The 17,951-nt window shown below is 41.3% G+C and overlaps 1 protein-coding gene across 2 annotated transcripts in view; it reads left to right on the plus strand.

The window, feature by feature from the left end:
• FAM171A2 (family with sequence similarity 171 member A2) overlaps positions 1 to 17,951 on the plus strand; it is a 67,034-nt gene that overhangs the window by 28,171 nt on the left and 20,912 nt on the right. Inside the window, exons 3-5 of one of the 2 annotated variants that reach the window (XM_070727978.1) lie at positions 6,413 to 6,505; positions 12,770 to 12,928; positions 13,943 to 14,119. In XM_070727978.1, coding sequence (XP_070584079.1) covers positions 6,413 to 6,505; positions 12,770 to 12,928; positions 13,943 to 14,119 — 429 coding nt within the window. The remainder of the gene's footprint in view (positions 1 to 6,412; positions 6,506 to 12,769; positions 12,929 to 13,942; positions 14,120 to 17,951) is intronic. The other variant, XM_070727979.1, reaches the window with a different exon arrangement.

Below are 17,951 nucleotides of genomic sequence, written 5' to 3' on the forward strand. Positions count from 1 at the left end.
ATACATGTACAGTTTATATAGTTGACAATGTATATTTTTGTGTGCTTGTGTATAATATGTATGTGCACATATGGCATATATACATAGAATTAAATAGTATATTTTGGATGTTCAGTAATAGTAAATAGATAAGGAAATTGTGACTCTTTGAGGAGAGGAGAGGCTAGGCACCTAACCCTAACCCAAACCCTTGACATAGGTGATGTCGAGTTGACCACCTTTAAGCCAGTCACATGATCTTTAAGCCACCCCTGGTCACATGATTGTCAAGCCATTTCCACTTGGTCACATGGCCGGCAAGCCATACCCACAAAATAAGTCATGGCCACAGTGTGATAGTAAAAAAATTTGCAGCCCTTCACTGGTTTGTGTCTTCAAAAAGCTGGATGAAAAGTGTCTTAATATAAGAAAAAGGAACCTTACTTAGATGTTACAAAACTTAATCTAGACTTCATTTTGCTTCTTATAATGATTGGATATTGGTCTTCAGTTTCCCCCCCCAGCAGTTTTCTCAAAGGGTAGGATTGGAGGGTGTGTGAATGAAGTGTCCATGTTCTTTGGACATCTCGGTCATTACTTAGTTCTAGCATCTGATAGTCTGCCAATTTTAACTCCTTGCTCCCTGTATTTGGGTGGCTGGGATTGTGTAGGAATATTGTTATGTACCATACATACTAACCTGATCTGAAGTTGGTTTGCCCTAGGCTCCTTGTCAGTGAATTTCAGTGTCCACTTTGCCCAATCAAGAGCATCTTTGGATGTTATATCTTTCATGAAGACCATATCCTACCTGGCATCTGGCTCCATGCATATAGCCATACTAGATTTAGCTATTTGTATGGAGATGATACTGCATAGTGAATGTGACGTGTGGTTTTTCTCAGGAACAGAATAATCCCTGATTGGTCTCAAATTGGTGACTGGTACAAGATAGGAGAAACTGACAAAGAATTTAACCCTGGTCTTGGGAATTAGAAATCAAGGAATTATTGAGACAAACTGATCTAGAAATAGAGTCCATTTAAATTCCTATAGAGAGATGACTATATTTCTTTGTTTGTTAAGCATGGTTAAATTCAATCAGTTCCATCTAAGGTTGAATGATGTACTGATCGAATTTCAGCAATCTTGCAAATATGAATTATTTTCAACTTGTAGAACATAAAATGTATTAATGTTATGAAAGAAATTCTGCTCCAATAATCACACCATGTAACAATTTTCAAAAAAAAAATTGTTCCCAGTTGTTAAGTGTGTTTTCCTGATTGTTTGTACCTTAAATGGATAGAAAAAAGTTATTATTCCCTGTAAACTTTGCTTTTGTGGTCAGCACAATGATATTTTGAAATTGATCTATTTTTAAGGATATTCGCAATATTTCAAGTACTTAAGAAGCTTCTGGAATTGTGAGAACTATCAAGAAGTTTCTAGAACTGTCCAGAATTATCTAGAACTTTCTAGGACTGTACAGAATTGTAGGTAGCTGTATTGGACTGTACAGAATTGTAGGTAGCTGTATAACTACAGTTATATAGGGCCCATATAGCCCTTCCTGAGAGACAGGATCTAATTGATTGGGATTGCATAGTATGTGGGCAATGGCCATCACAGACAAAGGGGAATTGACCTAGACAGACAGGTGTGAATTCAATATCTATTCAGATTCTGATAACATCAATATTCACACTTCACCCCACACCCATTACAGGAGGAACTTAGGAATGTAAATGTATATATTGTGTGTTACTCTGGTACCGGGTGATCAATTTTCCTCTGCTGAATTCTCAGTACACTCTTATACTTTAATACTGCATGGAATAAAGACCATTTTTATCAAGTTTGGAGAGACATCTTTTTTCCTTACAGTACAGAGCAACTTAGTCAATTTAGATGGCATCAAGAGGTTGCATACATCCAGCAGACACATTTTGCTATGTATGTGGCCAGTTTATAAAGACAAGAGTGAAAAAGTACTCTGTGGAAGCATCTGCTAAGACGTGTGAGGCCTACAAAGCATACTTTGGCATGCCTGTTGGTGACCAAGACAAACCATGGGCTCCTCATTTCACATGTGAGCACTGCAAGAAAACTCTTGAAGGTAAGTGGATAAATGCTACTCTCTTAAATAGTAGATTAACTGTGTTAATATTGTAAATATCACTAGTCATTAGTGTGAAATAGGCCTAAATCAAAGTCTCAATCCAAATTTTATTTTGTTTGCTTAGGGGAGAGAAGAGAGCCATGCATTTTGCTATCACAAGAATTTGGCGTGAACCGACTGCTACTTCTGAATGGTGGACCCTTCCAAACGTGGCACTGGCAAAAATGCACCACCTGTAACGTATCCTGACATTCCTTCATCTATTGCCCCAGTACTACACTGCCCTGAACTTCCTGTACCAACACCTCCAGACAGCTACACCACCTTCAAAAGAAAGCAGCAGGTCAGACACCGAGGAAGATGTTGAAGATCACGATTTCTCTTCCTATGCAGATGAGGAGCGGAAGCCATACTACCCTAACCAAAAAGACCTCAACGATCTGATCAGAGATCTTGATCTCAGCAAGTCCAACACTGAGCTTCTGACATCAAGGCTTAAGCAATGGAACTTATTAGATGAAAGCGTCCAAGTTACAAATCAGAGGAAGTTCAGACTCTGATAAAGAATTATGCTGCAATGGGCTGCAGGATGTCACTCAAAATCCATATCCAAGATGAACTTATCATCTTGATAAGTTCAAAGAGAACATGGGAGCATATTAAGAGGAGCAAGGCGAGCGCTTTCACTAGGACATTATGAACTTTGAACTTTGAACCAAGGGCAATATAACGAAAACATGACGGGCAACTATATTTGGGGATTGATTCGTGAAACTGATTTGCAGTGTAGTCGTAAATCTCGGAAAACTGCACACTTCTGAACAGTTTTTGCTAATCTGTGTAAATTTGCAATGCATATACAGTAGTGCTCTTAGTCTGACTGTATAAATGAGAAGATGCAAAATTGTCTGTTTCTATAGTAAAAATGCATAATTTTCATTGCCGTGGTCGCAAAAGTGAAGTTTATGATGAATGTAAGCAATTGGAATATAACATTTAAAAGCTGGAACAAAATTTGTGTTACATCAGTGCCTCCTTAAGATCGCATTAAAGATATTTTGTAAGGTCCAAGAGTTGTGCGAAATCATAAGGTAGTCTAAAGCTGTCGCTTTCTGGAAAAGATAATGGGAAAATGATGGCTCTTCAATTCCAGCTGTGTCTATGTGGTTCTTATTATTTAAATCCTATTCAATTAGAAGTTTAATTATTATATTGAAATTGCAATTTTGCTATTTCTGAATATCTCAGTAACTTAATACTAATATTGGTATCTGGTTGGACCTTGTGATTCTGGTTTCTGTTTTGAAAGAATGTTGAAAGGTTCAGTCTTTAATATTTGAGATTTGATCAAATGAAAGGAGAACTATCTCAGATGCAATTGAAGATGCAGGTCTGCTTAGAAAGCAGATATTTTTCTGTAGAGATGAGATTGAATATAACTGGAACTGAGATTGCACTGATACCGTGTTTCCCCGATAGTAAGACAGTGTCTTACTTTCTTTTTACCCCCAAAAGCCCCATTAGGTCTTACTTTCGGGGTATGTCTTACATACCCCCCCCCCCGCCGTTTCCCGCCTCCACTCACCAAATTGACAGGGTGAAGTCGGGAAGACCCAGGGAAGGTTTCTTCGGCCGCCCAGCAGCTGATCTGCTCGGCAGCGCAGCAGCAGCCCTGGCGGCGGTTCCCTCCGCTTTGACGGCGCTGGTCCACTCGCTCGTCCCCGCAACCGACCGCTTCCCCGACACGCGTCTGGAGGGGAGGAGCCGCTCTGCGCAGTTGGGCAGCCCTGCCTGCCGGAAAGGAGGCGGGCGAAGGAGGGCGCAGCTCCGGCCGCCCGCTTGGCTCGCTTCTACAACTTCGGACCAGCGCCGTCCTTCGCCTCGCATTTCTGGGTTGGCGAGCCTGGATTGTTTTTCCTGCGAGCGCTGGTCCCCGCTACGCCTTCTGCGCCTGACTCGGCGAGGCGAGAGGGAAGAAGGAGAAGCGCAAGTGGATGCGGAGTGCCCGGGAGGCATTTATCCGTCCTTCGCTCCGCATCCACTTGCGCTTCTCCTTCTTCCCTCTCGCCTCGCCGAGTCAGGCGCAGAAGGCTTAGCGGGGACCAGCGCTCGCAGGAAAAACAATCCAGGCTTGCCAACCCGGAAATGCGAGGCGAAGGACGGCGCTGGTCCGAAGTTGTAGAAGCGAGCCGAGCGGGCGGGCGGAGCTGCGCCCTCCTTCGCCCGCCTCCTTTCCGGCAGGCAGGGCTGCCCAACTGCGCAGAGCGGCTCCTCCCCTCCAGACGCGTGTCGGGGAAACGGGTCGGTTGCGGGGACGAGCGAGCGGACCAGCGCCGTCAAAGCGGAGGGAACCGCCGCCAGGGCGCCGCGAACTGCTACAACGCCTCCCTCGCTTTTAGTACCGTGTTTCCCTGAAAGTAAGACATATGTCTTACTTTCGGGGTATGGCTTATATTAGCCGACCCCCCTGAAACCCCCCATATGTCTTACAATCGGGGGGGTCTTACTATCGGGGAAACACAGTAGCTATTATTTATTATGTTACTCCTGTCTGTGTTTGTATGGATAATATTGCAGGAATCCTCATTTGCCACAAATAAACTGTGAAATTGTTTACTCCTATTTGGCTTATTCCAATAATTATAAGTTGACATCTATCTTATCGAAATTTGAATTGAAACTTCTGACATTGCTTTTTTTTTTAGAAGCTAAGAGACAAATTCTTTGATATTTTGGCTCTTTTGCATGCAAATATGGATCACATATTTTAACAAAACAGCAGGGTCAAAGATAAGGTTCTAAGTGTCCTCAGTAGTGAAATTTGACAGAAAGAAAACTATAAGAAATCAGTGTTAACTTGTAAGGTAACTCATTTTTCCCTCCTCTTTTCCTAATTCAAGTTTCACTTTTCTGTTTTGCTTCAGCTCTACTTATGGATAGTACATATCTGCATATGTATATATGCGGTATATCTGCATTGAGATTAAAGTTAAGTTCTGCCAAAGTTATTTCACTCTCCTTGTGATTTTAGCATGGTATGGAATCATCCAATCATCATCGTAGTCTATTGAGAATGGGTAGTCTATTGAGAATGGGTTTTAAGCCATTCATAGTAGCAGAGTAAAACCAGAAAAAATAGGTAAATAGGTAACATTATTGAGGAAATCATTTGAATCAGAGTTTTAAAACACATTTGCAAATTTTGATTAAAATCCAGGCTGACTCATTATGGATTTGCTCTACTTGAGTAGAATATTCAGAACCTATTGTAGATTTAATGAATAGTCCTGCTCTTTCACTATATTTATATTACGTTTCCCTTTACCATCAGATTACAGGCTCAGTAAATAATTTTCAGTTATTAGATTTATAAATAATTTATTAGACTGAGAAAATTTATTTAAGGAAAAAGAGAATACCAAACTTTCCTATTGATAAATACTAGCAAAAGAGATGGATAAACATAATGCTTCAGTTAGCTTTTAAATCAAACCTTGTTTTAAAATATGTCTTATTTAAACATGTTTGAATTAGTAGCATGATGTGGATAGCAAACCAAAACTGGGGATGATCAGAGCTGGTTATCATCCTAGTTTCATTGGAAATAAAATTAATATTTGCTGTGATATTTGAACTTGTGCTTTGCATTTAGATTAGAGCAGCTATATTGTTTGACAACAGTATCAGAATGAGAGTCACAACAGAACAATAGAAGCTGGGCCACATTTCACATAGTACAGTGTGCTTAAAAGGTAGTGGGAGGGGGTATTATTTTGTTCCTACTTTTTGGCATCATTGACTTTCCTTTCCTTCCTGAATGTCCCTGATTTTGAATTATTGCTCATAAGGATTGTAGTCAAAGGAAATGAAAGGCAGTTAGCAGCTTGAAGCTACAGATTGTATTTTGTAAATTTGGATGTTCAATCCACTGTTTTCATAGTAAGAATTCAGTTGAGCTATTGCAAAAGATTCAGTGAACATAAGAACAAAGTAATTGAATTTAAACATGCCTGGGATAAACATATATCCATCCTAAGATAAAATACAGGAAATAGTATAAGGGCAGACTAGATGGACCAGGAGGTCTTTTTCTTCCGTCAATCTTCTATGTTTCTATTAAAGCCACCAATCCAGAAAAGCATGTACAATCCCCCAAATTTTTAGTCAGACTTCCTTTTTGCCATCTGCCCCCAGTGAAAATCCCTTACTTGTTCTGTGCCTCAAAAGATAGGTTGTATGTTAGAATTAGTCGTTATCTCCGTCAAAGGAAAAGGTAGTTTTATATTAATTCAGGTTTTTTTTCCCTTGCAGTCTATGCTTCTGTAAGTCTCTATCTGCTTCCAGAGCGTCCTGCAACACTTATCCTTTATGATGACTTGATACAAATCCTTGTTGGTTCTCCAGGTAGGTCCCAAGATCCATTATGTCCAAAAAGAAAGTAGGGCATTCAGTCTTTGCACTGGATTCCACCTAATTGAAATATTGTTTTCTGGAGCAGGGAAAATGTATTCTGCAAATAACTGCAGAATAGGCTACTGCAATTCCTGGGCCCTATTATTAAATGGTGATCTAAAGCAAAGGTTCTCAGTCGGTAGAATACATCATTGTTGGGATGTAGAAGTTGTGATTCTGAGCCCCAGATTAGGTCACTGAAGTTTTAAGCAAGTTCTTAATACTGTTTATATTTGTTAAGAACTTGCTGGACAATAGAAAATATGATGGAGTCCAGGCTCTTAATCTCTACAAGTTCTGTACCTCCATGGCAACTTAATATCAACTTGTACAAAAAAGAATTAGTTCAAGTGCTTTTGCAGAGACTTTGGGGATAGAAATCTTTAAGATGTGAGTTGTTCATTCGGGGTTAAGCAATGGGAGAAGCGAATTGGCCCTTTGCTAAAATCATAAGCAAATGAGTTGAAACCTTCTCAATGTCCTGATAGAGTCAGGAGCCGATATGATAAGAATACTGGTAAGTGGGGGATAATAAAATGAGGGTGTTGTGTGCTTTCAGAATTTCTATTTAAAATTAATACTAATAGATAACTGGATTTGATTTTTCTTGAACGTATTCATTGGCCTCCAGCATTTCTAGCAATGTGGCATGTAGCAAACCTCTAGTCTGTAGAAATACGTGTGTTAATGAAGTTAGTGAATCCATTCAGTGCTTAGCTTGTGCACTTGCTACTAGTGAAATTGAGCAATTCATTGATATGTCTTCTGACACGGCTTTGAAATAAAATTCCTGACAATATCTCTCCTTAATTTTGAAACAATGAACCAAATGAACCCATACAACAAAACAAAAAACAATTTATTAGTATACCATATGATCCCATCTTTAACAATTAATTTGTGTATGTAATACTTTTGTATAGTTGCTGCTTATTAAATACTGATTAGAAATAAATGTGGGATGGCTGTTTGAAAATGGTACAATATATGCAAATGTTAGTTTGTTTAAGCTGTATGTTTCAATTAATCACAAAATGAACAGACTTGCATTCACTCTCCATCATGCAGAGGTAAATACGTTTTCTTTCTGCAAATTTGAATGCATGCTTACTATTTATGTGTAGTTATAGATACAATTTTTTTTAAAAAAATAGTGAATGTCATTGGAGAAATTTAGGTACCCTTTAGGTATTCATTTATTTAAAAGCTTTCTGTTATGGTTGAACAGTTTTTTGTTTCTCTGCAAATCACTTCAGTCTAAGTAATTCAGGCTTAACAAGCTTTTCTTTGGTGTGCTTTATATGATGATTTTTCAGGACGAGGTCAGAGAATAGCTTTCTTTTTATCATGTGGATCATGTTGTATCAGATTGGACTTGCGGGCAACTACTTCAGTTCAACCAGGGGCGTCAAACTTAATTGCATTGAGGGACACATCAGGGTTGGGTTTGACCTTGGGCAGCTGGGATGGGTGTGTCTGGAGTAGGCGTGACCAGCTTGACATTGTGCATGTGTTCACCCATGGGAGCCTGGGCAGGGCTGGGGGGATCCATTGTCTCCAGTGGAGGAAGGCGAGACCAGGGAGAATGCAAGACCCTTGTCCTCCAAAGGACCCTCACCATCCCTTTCAGGCCATGCAAGGGACTCTCAGACAGTGGTGCAGGCTGTCCAAAGCTCTAGCACCCAGCCTGGCCTTCGAACTTCAAAGGCACCTGGATTCCACAGCCCAACCCAGCCCAGCTCCACTTTCCCAAGGGGGTGCCTGGCTGCGCTCACCTCCTCTTCAAGGCTGATGCTGTTATTCTTGCTCACTCTGCCCAGGTTGCTCATGGTAGGGGCAGTCAAAAGGAGGCCCACTCCCTCTCCATGCAATGAGACACGGCTTTGTAACCAAAGCATCCTCAGCAATAAGATGGGAGACCACCAGGAGAGGTCAGGAGGAGACAAGAGAATGGTGAAAGAGCAGCAAGGCTGCTGGTGGCCCAATGCTAAACAAGCTAAACCAACCTTCCTTCCTTTTCTTCTTTTTTACACTTCATTCTTCTTCCTTCCCCTCTTTCTTTCTTTCTTTTTCTTTCTTTATTCCCGTCTTCCCTTCTTTTTCTTTCTGTTTTTTCCCCCTCTTTCTCTTTTTCTGTCTTGGATGCTCTAATAGAAAAGGGGCAACATTTCTCCTTTTGTTTTGCTTTTAGTTTGTTTTGCTAGTCTTCTGGCGACAAAAGCAGACCTTGGAGGGCTGCGTGCACTCCCAACCTCCAATTTTGCTGGCAGAGGGCTTCAGGAGGCCGTTGTGACCAAAGACAATGCTAACAGAGGCACCACGGGCCAGATCTAAGCACCCAGTCCACGGGCCTTGATTTTGACACCCCTGAGTTAAACTATTCAGCAAGTCATTTACAGTGATCTGCAGGTTCTGTTGATCAGTTTGGGAGCAGGTCTAGTAGAGGTTTCTTATGTTCTTCTGGATTTCCTGCAGTAATTTCTGGTCTTCTGAAATTTTCTTCACTTCCTTCAATAATTTTAATTTCTCACAGTTGAAATTGTTAGCAGGAATATTTAGATGTTTTTAAAGCTGTCTAGTTTGTAAGACTGATTTATCTTGTTCTTCACTACTTATCCTTTGAAGGGCCCTATGGTTGTTGTTAAAAGTAAAACTTAAAGGTTGGAAGACTCAAATATTCATTAATTTGTGGAACTGTCTTCTCCCGGCTAATTAGATCTATAACTTTTATGGATTTTATTGACAACTTTATGGGGGTAAATACTGTAACGCTGGATCAATTGGAAGAGTACTGGAACCTCTGCATCTGCTATGTTCTTATTTTGAATCTGTAAATAATTGCACATAAGCTTCTGTTCCAATTTGCAGAGAAATTAATGTTTAACTTACAACTAACTTACAATTAGCCCTCAACTTACCACCCTACATTTAGTGACCATTCAAAGTTACAATGGCCCTGAAAACAAGATGACTTATGTCTGGTGGTCTCACTTACAACCATTGTACAGTGTCCCTATGGTCCCATGATCAAAATTTGGACACTTGGCAACTGGCTCATATTTATGATGGTTGCAGTTGTGACCATCTGACAAGTAAAGTCAATGGATTTCACTTAACAATGTGTTACTATTCAGTGATTCAGTTAACAACTGTGACAAGAAAGATGATAAAATGGGGCAAAATGGGGTAAAACTGTCTTACTTAGCAACAGAAATTTTGGGCTCAATTATGGTCATAGGTCAAGGAGGCTGTATCATCTTTTGAGCACTAGTCTAAGGGACTCATTGAAACATACAGCTTAGCTATACTTTCATATAAAGTCTCTGTATTTCAGAAATAATGCAAAAATAAAGTAGCTCATCCTTTGTATTAAATGACAATTTTAAATTTGATTTCAAATTTCAATTGAAAAGTGATACACTAATTTCTTGCTCGATCCTGACAATTATTGATTTTATTTGTGGGGAAGATATAATTGATTTGTCACTTCAGGAAATCATATTACAAAGTTTGAGAACCACTGCAGTTTTTTATGATGGGTTCATGTATACAAATAAAATACATATAGCCTTATTTAATTAAATTATCTAAGAATCTGGAAAATGGTGGTAGACAATTAATATAGATTTGTTGTATGTAATTGATACATTTAAAGCAAGCAAAGTTAAAATAGAATACTTTATTTGGCCAGGTGTGATTAAACACATTTGTCTCTTGTGCAGAAGCTCTCAATGTACATGCAAAGCAACAGTATGATAATAAGGAGAAATAAAGAAAATAAGAAGAAGGAGAAATAATTGTGTTGAACACAATGATGGCTTTAGGGAGGAAAATACAGTGATACATCGTCTTACAAACCCCTCGTCATACAAACTTTTCGAGATATAAACCTGGGGTTTAAGAATTTTTTGCCTCTTCTTCCAAATTATTTTCACCTTACAAACTCAAACCGCCGCCACTGGGATGCCCCGCCTCTGGACTTCTGTTGCCAGTGAAGCGCCCATTTTTGTGCTGCTGGGATTGCCCTGAGGCCCCCCTCCATGGGAAACACCACCTCTGGACGTCCATGTTTTTTACGATGCTGCAGGGGAATCCCAACAGCGCAAAAACGGGTGCTTCATTGGCAACGGAAGTCCGGAGGTGGGGTTTCCCAGCGAGGGGAGCCTCAGCAAAATCGCAGCATCACAAAAACACGGAAGTCCAGGGGTGGGGTTTTGAGGACTGCAATTTCACTGAGGCTCCCCTTGCTGGGAAACCCCACCTCCGGACTTCCGTTGCCAGCAAAGCACCCGTTTTTGCACTGCTGGGATTCCCCTGCAGCATCACAAAAACACGGAAGTCCGGAGGTGGGGTTTCCCATGGAGGGGAGCCTCAGGGGAATTCCAGCAGCACAAAAACGGGCGCTTCGAATGGCAAAAGGGGTGAGTTTTGGGCTTGCACGCATTAATCGCTTTTCCATTGATTCCTATGGGAAATATTGTTTCGTCTTACAAACCTTTCACCTTACAAACCTCATCTCGGAACCAATTAAGTTCGTAAGATGAGGTATCACTGTATCTCAGTGTCTAGTTATTTTGGCCAGCGATGTCTGAGGAGAGGAGTTGAAACAATTTATATCTAGGATGTGAGGGGTCTGCAGCAGGGATGGGTTCCAACTTACCTCACTGCCAATTCACTTTACGCAGTGCAAAACCCTCTGATTTTTTTTTAAACCACATATGCACAGTGCTGGAAATTCTGCTTCTGCACATGTGCAGAAGAATAAATAAATAAACTGGGGGGGAAATGTTTTTTTAAAAAGATGGTGGAGCTTATGCAGGTGGCTACCAGTTCTGGCAAATCAGTCCGCACCAGGAGGAACCCACCTCTGGTCTGCAGATATGTTCTGACTGGAGCAATATGCAGATCTTCTATGGGAGGCAGGCTGATTGCAGATATTTTTTTCTGCAATCTTCGCTATCCACTGGAGCCTGTATTTTTTCTGCTTGGTTTCTGAACCAAACCAAACGATTCTAGAAGTACAAATGACAGACTCAATAATTCTCTGTAAAACTTTTATCAACAGCTCCTGGGGCAGTCTGACCTTCCTGAGCTGACACAGGAAGAACATTCTTTGTTGTGCCTTTTTAATGATGGTTCTAATGTTAAGTGCCCATTTCAAGTACTGGGAGATTATAGAACCCCAAAATGTGAAGGACTCTGGTGTTAATACTATGCTGTCAAATATGGTAAGAAGTGGTAAAATAGAAGGGCTCCTTCTAAATTACACTCTCATTTCCATAGTTTTAAGCATATTAAGGTCTAGATTATTATGCCTACATCACAGGGCCAGTTATTCAATTTCCCAAATATATGCAGACTGATTACCATCTTGAATAAGGCCAATGACCATAGTGTCATCTGCAAACTTCAGTACTTTAACAGAGAGTTACACATATTTTACTTAGCAACAGAAAATGTGGATTCAATTATGGTTGTAATTCGAGGACTGCTTGTACAAGGGGTCTATATCAGTGGAGCTGTTATGACTTTCAGGTGTCATCTGTATTATCATGATATTACCACCTTTGTTGTCATCTTTGCCATTAAAGCATATGGAACTATTCAAAGCCTTTCCTGTTTTCCAGGACCTTGTTATTACCTGCCTGGCTGCAAGCAATAAGAAAACTATCAAATCTTTATGTTTCAAGGTGTTATTTGGATTATCAAAAAAACTTAGTAAGAGCAACTTGGGATCTAATATTATGACCTGGTCATAATCTATTCTTTTTTGTACAAATTTAGTTTTAAAAGCTGAACAATTTTATAAGATCATATACACATTTAGTTCAAAAAGGCCGAACAATTTTATATGACCATCATATAAATAACCGATTTCTTTCAACACATAGGGGTTATGTGTTGGGGGGGAGGACTATGGAGAAGGGCGGCCTAGAAGTCCGAAAGAAAGAAAGAAAGAAAGAAAGAAAGAAAGAAAGAAAGAAAGATAGATAGATAGATAGATAGATAGATAGATAGATAGATAGATAGATAGATAGATAGATATTTTATTAAGGCTGCATCTTATAGCTAATGACCACACATTTATGGATACTTACTTGAGTTATTGCATTGCAAATTTATGTGTTAAGGCACAGAACCAAAAACAAAGGATTCTATGGTCTTTTATGAATACTGCCCAGTTAGATCAGAAGATTTAAGTATTGATCATTGCAGGAGCTAAGAGCCAGCCATGGGCACAGTTCCAGCGCAAATCTGCTCGCCTGTCCCGCAGTTCCACCTACAGCCAGCTTTCAGCCACTTTGACTGCCGCCAGTGGTGGGCCAGACATGAGAGGGTTCCCGTCCTTCATCGGGGCTGAAAGTAATGGCAGTGGTAAGGGGCCATCATGGAATGTGGGATAGGGAGGGGTGGAGCATTAAAGTTACCCATTATATTACAGCTTTGGAGATATGAAATATGTATTTAACTAGTTTATTGTTATTGTATTGAGGATGGGAGAAGGAAATATTTGTTACTAGTATCAACCCCTGTCTGTTGAAGCCTTCTTTATTTTCATATCCTTTATATCAGTGTTTCCCAACCTTGGCAACTTGAAGATATCTGGACTTCAACTCCCAGAATTCCCCAGGCAGCATTCGCTGGCTGGGGAATTCTGGGAGTTGAAGTCCAAATATCTTCAAGTTGCCAAGGTTGGGAAACACTGCTTTATATGTTTGGGATGTTCAGCTACAGAGTTCCAACTGAGCATCCTCTGTCCTTGAATAGGAACATTCCCCAATGTCACCTGGAATATGGAACAGAATATCAAATCCCTTTGGAATAGGTTATTATATTAAATAAATTGTAATCTATCACCAGTCCCAAATGGGGATATAAGAAACAAAGTAAAGACTTGAAAGAATAATGTAATTGCTATCAATTACATGAGGTTGAAACCCAGCATTCAGCAATCTATAAAAATCTGAATGAGCACATATCCATCAAGCTAACACAATAAATTAACTGTCATGCAGTTAACTAAATGTTATCTTCCAACTTTGCCAACATTCTGTAGTTTAGACTTCAATCTTTAGCCCGGTCACATGAAATTTGTTTTGTTAAGTGCCCCATTCCTGCAGTGTTTGCTGAGAACAAAGAAACTTCCCTTCCCTCTGAATTCCATGCCTTCCCCCCCCCCCCCAATATTTTTGTAGAGAAGCTCTGTAATTTAACAATACTGTACATAATTATAATTAAAAATCCTTTTAATCTACAATTCATACACTACTCTGCACACAGAATAGTATCTTTTGGATTTCGTTTCTTAAAAATGCATATCCAATGTATATGTAGCTGTGGGGCCACTGGGGATGTGAGAGTTATTATTTCTTAATTCTCTTTGTACAGCTAGTAATATGTGGTTGGAGTTGGTGCCTATTGTTGCAGTCAGCGTTCACCTCTTCACTGCAAATAGCACGGAAGTCCAGCTTTCTGGCACAGTCCACCTCTCCATCCCACTGCCCCTGGACACACCTGCTGTAGCAAGTACCAGTGTGCCAGCCTGGCGCTTTGACCTCAAGACCGGTGAGTGATGGAATGCTTGTGAATCATATTTTTAATGTTTGGGCCATTATTGTATCAAATAATTCCAAGCTTATGAAGCAAGGAACAATACTGTTTGTAAAAACAAGGCTTTGGCAGGAAGCACAGTGAGTGATGGGGCATTGGTCCTAATACGCTCCTTTTCGTAGGGTGACGCTATCATCCATGATGGGTTGATCTCGTCCTTCAGCCAAAGAGGACTGAGTCTGTTAAAAAGGTCCACCTCTGTCTCTAAGGCCTGCTTTTGATGAAGAGAAAGCACAGACTCAAGGTGTGGTCATCAGGAAGAGTACTCAGTCAGTTTGCTCAAAATAATGTGTCTCTGGAAACAAAAAAAAGGCCATCCAAGTGGACCAGATAGTCAATGGGTGGGGCTGGATGACAGTTCCACCCTACGAGAAGGAGCGTATCAGGTAAGGCCAATTATATCATCCATTAAGGGACATGCCAAAGCTAAGTGCCCCATGGGAGGACCTCTGAGGGTCCCCAGCCATTTGGTGGAAGAACTTTTTGGAGGACCCTGCAACCAGTAATGGGCTGCTGCCCCCTTGGGGGGAAACGCAGTGAGGGTAGTAAGTTTATGCACTATTTATTGAATACTTAATAGTTTTTTGTCCTTCCTTTTCTAGTACCTTAGTATGATCCTTAGTTACTTTTAAAATAGGAAATAATTAAATAGTATATTTTTAGCCATAAACGCTTTAATCATTTTAATCATTATTTAGAACTGAACTTTTATAGCAATTAAACAAAATTGAGCTACTTGCCTAATCTGTTATCATACTGAACTTTGCGGGTTCAGTACAAAACCTTAAAATGTTATTCTACTCCTCAACAAATAATGCGGTCTATCAATTGTCCTTTTTGTGGCTATTCAAATCAACTGGAAAAAAAGTCCAAGCACCTATTTGAAAACTTATTTTGGTCAGCAAGCCACTCCCACCCAATCACATGACCTTTAAGCCACCCCTGGTCACATGATTTTCAAGCTACTCCACCTGGTCACATGCCCGCAAGCCATTCTTACCCGGTCACAGGACCATCAAGTCAAACCCACAAAATAAGCCACACCAAGAGTGTGGCAGTAAAAATTTTGTCAGCCCATCACTGCCTGCAACCAAAGGCTGCATCCGCTGAAGCAAAAACATCAATTTTGTAATGAAGAACAAAGGATGATGGAGAAGACTAGTTCCTCTAGGAAAACCTGGGTAGTCCAGGCAGCTGAGACTGCCGCACTGCGTGTAGAATGCACCATCACCTCCAATGGACATGGTAAAGCCAACAATTTATATGCCTTCACAATAGTACTGCATATCACTGGCCAGCTGTGGATGTAGTCACCTTTTGGCCTAAAGAGGTCGGATGGAAGGAGATGAAGAGGGCCTCAGTCTTTCTCAGTGGCTCTCTGTGTTTGACATAGATATGGAGAGTTCTCTGGATGTCAAGGGTATTCCATTGACGCTCCAGGGGACGGGAAGGATTAGGGCAAAAGTTAGGGAGGATTAGGACAAAAGTTAGGGACGTATCAGGGCAAAAGATAGGGAGGATAGCCCAGTAATACCAGAAGTTTTTCTCTGGAATAAAGGTTGGATCTAGACAGGAAACAACTTGATCAGAATGGAAAATGCAAAGGTCCCTCCAGACAGAAAGGACAGCCATCTCTGAAATCCTGTGGGCCAAAGTGTTCGCCACCAAGTAGGCTACTTTAAAGGAAATAAAACAAACGGAAACAGAATGTAACAGCTCGTATGGTGCCCTGTCAACAAGTGCAGAACCTTCATCAGGTCCCATGTGGGGAACCTATGGACAACAGGGGGATAAAGGTTGATGGCGCCTCAAATGAAGTGGCATATGACAGCATGATGCAACAGAAATTCCAACGAGCTGCAGGTTGAGGAAGAAAGGGCTGCCACCTGCCATTGGATGTTGTTTGGTTTCCTCTTGTAGGAAAACCAGCAGTTGTGCCATCAACAAGTAGAGCAGTGAATAGTCACCCCACTCACACCAATTGCAAAAGGTCAACCATGATGCCAAGTAGATACACTTGATTGAGGACCTGAAGATCTGGGTAGTGTTGATGACCCTGGGAGGAATTTGGTGACTGCTCAGAGCACCCTGCTCAAATGCCAGGTGGTCAGTTGGAACCACTGGGGATCTGGATGGACCACTGCCTCCTGACTGAGCACAGATTTTATCATTGGGATTTGCCAGATGTACTGACAATGACCTCAAATCCACAAACAAGGTCATCCTGGGCCAGTAGGGGACCAGGAGTAGGACCTCTGCCTTCTCCTCTAGGACCTTCCTGATGACTTTGGGAAGGAGAGACAAGGGGGGAGAGGCATTGCGGAGGCTGGGCAACCAGGCACTGAGGAAGGTGTCAGTCCTTCCACCCCTTGCGGTCTGAACCTGGTGAAAAACCTCAACAGTGGCAAAGAGATCAACCTGTGGCTGGCCAAATTTCATTGACAGTTGGTGGAAAACGTCCTGGTGGAGGTGCTACTCTGCCTGAATATCTCTGGATATTCTGTTGGATACTCCAGAGATATACTCGGCTGTTATTGAGAGGAGATGTTGTTCTGCCCAACTGCCCAGAGTCCTGGCCTCTGCCATCAGGGTATGTTCCCACTTTGCCTGTTGGTACGTTGTCAGTAAGGACTAGAATATGCACTCCTAATGTCAATGGCTGAGGGGGCCAGAAACACAGTGCGCAGCTCCATTTGATTGATACTAAGCATCGACCCTATTTCCAACCAGCGACCCTGGGCCATTGAGGTGTGGGCCTCCCAACCCAACAGACTGGCATCTGTCGCTAGGACAAGCCTTCATGATGGCCGGCAATGTCCACTAGAGGAGGGAGCAACAGACCTCCAGGAGAATCAGGACCCTGGCTGTTGAAGAAGTTTGTTCCAATCTCTGGAATGGTAAGAGAAACCATTACAAGTTTCTGGAGTTTAGGTGTGTCCAAGATGTAATATTGATCCAAGAAATCATCCTGCCCAGTGTTGTGGTTGGCTCACGGCCAGCTCCTCTGCTCACAGATTTTGAACTGGATGAACCAGGTCCGTCAGAGCATAAGAGACCTGTGTGGCTCTCGGAGGATTCAGACAGTGAGGAGGAAGGAGAGATGGAAGCAGAAGGTGCTGGAGAGGCAGAGGTGGAGGCCCCTCAGTGCCTGTGGAACCCCCAGTTAGAGCCTCATCTGGGTCAGATGAGGAGAGGGTGATTAATGACCCCATTCTCAATGTCAGGGTGCGCAGAATGATGAGACACCAGGAGCAGCTGCGCAGACGCAGATAAGGATCTTAAAGCACAGCTGGAAGCAATTCGGGAATCTTGCAGCAGGCTTAAAAGGGGAGGTCTTGTGGGAGAACTCTTGTGGGAGTTATCATTTGCAGTTTAACAGGGACAATGACACAGAGTTCCTAAACTGACACCTTGCGTCTTGAGACAACTAAACCCAGTTTTTGGACACTTGTCTTTGAAAAATCTATAGCTCTGAAAACAACCGACTGAGTACTTCTGCACCCATTTTGGAGGCATTCTCAAAGAACCTTGGAGAGGTTATTTATTTATTTATTTATTTATTTATTCATTCATTCATTCATTCATTCATTCATTCATTTATTGGATTTGTATGCCGCCCATCTCCGAGGGGTTTCCATAGGGGGCGGCTCACAACATCTCAAAAAGACATAGCAATACATGTATGAGAGTGTGCTTGTGTGTGTGTCTGTTAGTATATGGGTTTTTTTAAAATCTTTAAATATTTTAAACTTATTTGGATTATTTATGATTTGTTTTACTCTGTTGT

The sequence above is a fragment of the Erythrolamprus reginae genome, chromosome Z, assembly GCF_031021105.1.
Source record: "Erythrolamprus reginae isolate rEryReg1 chromosome Z, rEryReg1.hap1, whole genome shotgun sequence".
Lineage (NCBI taxonomy): Eukaryota > Metazoa > Chordata > Lepidosauria > Squamata > Dipsadidae > Erythrolamprus > Erythrolamprus reginae.